The sequence below is a fragment of the Centroberyx affinis genome, unplaced genomic scaffold (assembly GCF_046629955.1).
Source record: "Centroberyx affinis isolate AG114_WGS23_722 - 3 ecotype Tasmania unplaced genomic scaffold, CSIRO-AGI_Caff_v1 ptg003041l_1, whole genome shotgun sequence".
Classification (NCBI taxonomy): Eukaryota; Metazoa; Chordata; class Actinopteri; order Beryciformes; family Berycidae; genus Centroberyx; species Centroberyx affinis.
The window spans coordinates 125206-127682 of record NW_027281131.1 but is presented as its reverse complement, the minus strand read 5'-3'; the positions used below and the strand labels follow the sequence as shown (position 1 = coordinate 127682).

The 2477-nt window shown below is 56.0% G+C and overlaps 1 protein-coding gene across 1 annotated transcript; it reads right to left on the bottom strand.

Annotated features, from left to right (window-relative positions):
* Nucleotides 1–473: 473 nt before the first annotated feature.
* On the bottom strand, nucleotides 474–2200 carry LOC139659203 (uncharacterized). Its single transcript, XM_071537416.1, has one exon. It carries the CDS (start codon nucleotides 2025–2027, stop codon nucleotides 474–476), a length of 1554 nt encoding a protein of 517 aa, XP_071393517.1. The 5' UTR covers nucleotides 2028–2200.
* Nucleotides 2201–2477: the final 277 nt, after the last annotated feature.

Genomic DNA, 2477 nt, shown 5'->3' with positions numbered 1-2477 from the left:
CGGACAAGAAAGTTAGTTTTCTGCCCTTGATGCTTCACATATACAGTATTCTGCAGCAGGGATGGAGTGGAAAGTAAACACACCTGCACTCTAAACTCCTTTTAGGCTCACATAAATCTTCATGATGTAAATTCACAATATACAGAATTAGAGAAAGTAGGTTCAAAGTGATGTAAGGTGCGTGAGGACAGGGCCTTTTTAGGGGAAAGGCAGGTTCTGAGAGTGTATTTTTGTTTATGCTGGTGGTTTAATGGTATACTCACCTTTTTGTACTTCTGCACTACGTCACTTGCTTTATGTTGACAAGGGGGTATCATCCACCACCCACCCCTCTCTGTGTGCATGTGTGTGTGTGTGTGTGTGTGTGTGTGTGTGTGTGTGTGTGTGTGTGTGTGAGAGAGAGAGAGAGAGAGAGAGAGAAACAGAGAGAGAGAGAGAGAGTGTGTGTGTCCATTTCATTGACCCAAAATCCTTTACCTGGTGAAGAAATCAGCGATGCCGAACCTCTTTGGCATCAGCTTGGGGTCCGAGGTGTCGGTCTGCCCGGTCAGGTCCGGCAGCTTGTCCGGGGCGCTCTGCCTGCGACCCGCTTCCAGAGCGTTCCGGAACTCCTCCTCGTACCCCTCGTCCCCAAAATAAAAGCCCCCGTCCTCATCATCGGGGGACAGCGGGGTGGCATCGCAGCTGAGGGAAGAAACCGCGATGTTCGAGTTAGTCCTCAGAGTCTGCGGCCTAGCGGGTAAACTGAAGTCCCGGTATTCCTCCTCCTCCTCGTCCTCTCTGGTGCTGGGTTCAGTCGGCTGGCTGTCCCCGGTGAGGTTGGACAAGGTCGACGGGCAAGGCGAGGGGGGTTTGGCACTTGATCCCGGGCTGGAAGAGTCCTTGGCCTGGGCGGGAGGAGCGAGGGAGGAGTGAGGGAGTTCGGCCGCAGCTGGTGCATCCTCCCCGGGGCACTCAGAGGCCAAACCCCCGCTGTCGTCGCTTTGGCTTCTCGCACACAAACCCGACCCGGGTCCGTTTTCTTGTGTTGCCTCCCGGTCGGCATGAAGGTCCGGTGTGTTCTCGGAGAAATAATCCGACTCGGGCCGCCGGTCACATGTTGCTCTGGCGGTGTTCACGATGTGCAAACCACCGTTTGCGATTTTCACTTCCTCACAATCCACGTCGCAGAAACCGAGTCTCTGGCCTGGCAGCTGGCTGGAAAACACCTCGGTCTGTTTACAGTACGTGATATCCGCATCGGGACCGCCGAATCCCGGGCTGTCGATGTCCCCGTTGGGCATTTTTAGATCTGAATCCGAGAAAGCCACCGTGCAAGTGCAGTTCGGCTGGTGCTTCCCCGTGCATGACAGCTGACCAAGGGGGAGAGAGGTCCGGCTGTGGTCGGTGTCTGCGCCGCCAACCGTCGTCTCTTCTCCCGGGATAACGTCGTCGGAATCCGGGGTTTCCCCGTCGCTCTCCCCCGCACGGTACCGTCGTATCTGTCGGCCTGTCTCTGCTGAAACCCGATCCCGGAGCACAGCTGGGCAGGAAACGGCTGTGGTCCCGGCTAGCCCTCCTCCTCCTCCCCCTTCTTCTTTTCCTCCTCCTCCTCCTTCTTCTCCACGGTCCAACCCGACCATCATCCGCTCCTCCCGACCGAGTGACTCAGTGAATCCGTTCAGGCCGCTGTGGTCGTTGCAAACCCCCGAAATTACACAGCTGTCGTTCAGGCGGACGGGGAGGCACTTCTCCGCCGCAACCAAATCCAACATTATCTCCTTCTCGTACTCCGGGGCTGCCGGCGGTGGGGGCGGCGGTTGTACCGAGGCGTCTCTGTTTACATTCCTGCCATTGCTGGTCACGTAAATATGACCCTTCCCCGCCTGTCGACCCCCGCCGACACCGGCTAGTACGCTGCGGTCTTTGAGTGCGATGTAAGATTTGTGACTCGCTTCTCCTCCTCCTCGTCCTTCTTCTCCTTCTTCGTTTTCGTTCACGTCGACGGGAAACGAGCCTCCGTTCTCCTCCGGCGTTTCCATGACCATTCAGTCCGCCAAGCGAGCCTCAGCCCCGGGCATAAAATCCTGCAGTGAATCCTGCCCGGTCGGCCAGCAGCAGCAGCAGCAGCAGCAGGTTTTGTTGTTCTTTGAGGAAGGGGGCTACCATTTTAGCCGGGGACACTTCCAGGTTACCTAACATTCGCCGAATATATCTTCTCCATTTCTGGGATCTAAAAAACAACAAGTCTTTTCAAACCCCAAAGTCTTTCTTCTTGCGAATCAACCGGTCGTTAGATTAATTAAATCCCTCAACGTTAGCTGGCTGCAGCGGCACTCCGGCCACAGCTCAGCGCCATCTTGGAAAATGCCCCAACAATGACGTCATGTCTTCCCCCCCAACTCGCCCGGCGTTGTTTTTTGATTGGATGAAGGGTGAGCGTGACATCTGCCGGCCACGCTGCGTAATTGCATCGGGGATTCCTGACCCTGTTGACC

Excerpts from the sequence above, each read along its gene's own strand:
- LOC139659203 (XM_071537416.1), bottom strand. The coding sequence starts at position 2,027 with ATGGTCATGGAAACGCCGGAGGAGAACGGAGGCTCGTTTCCCGTCGAC.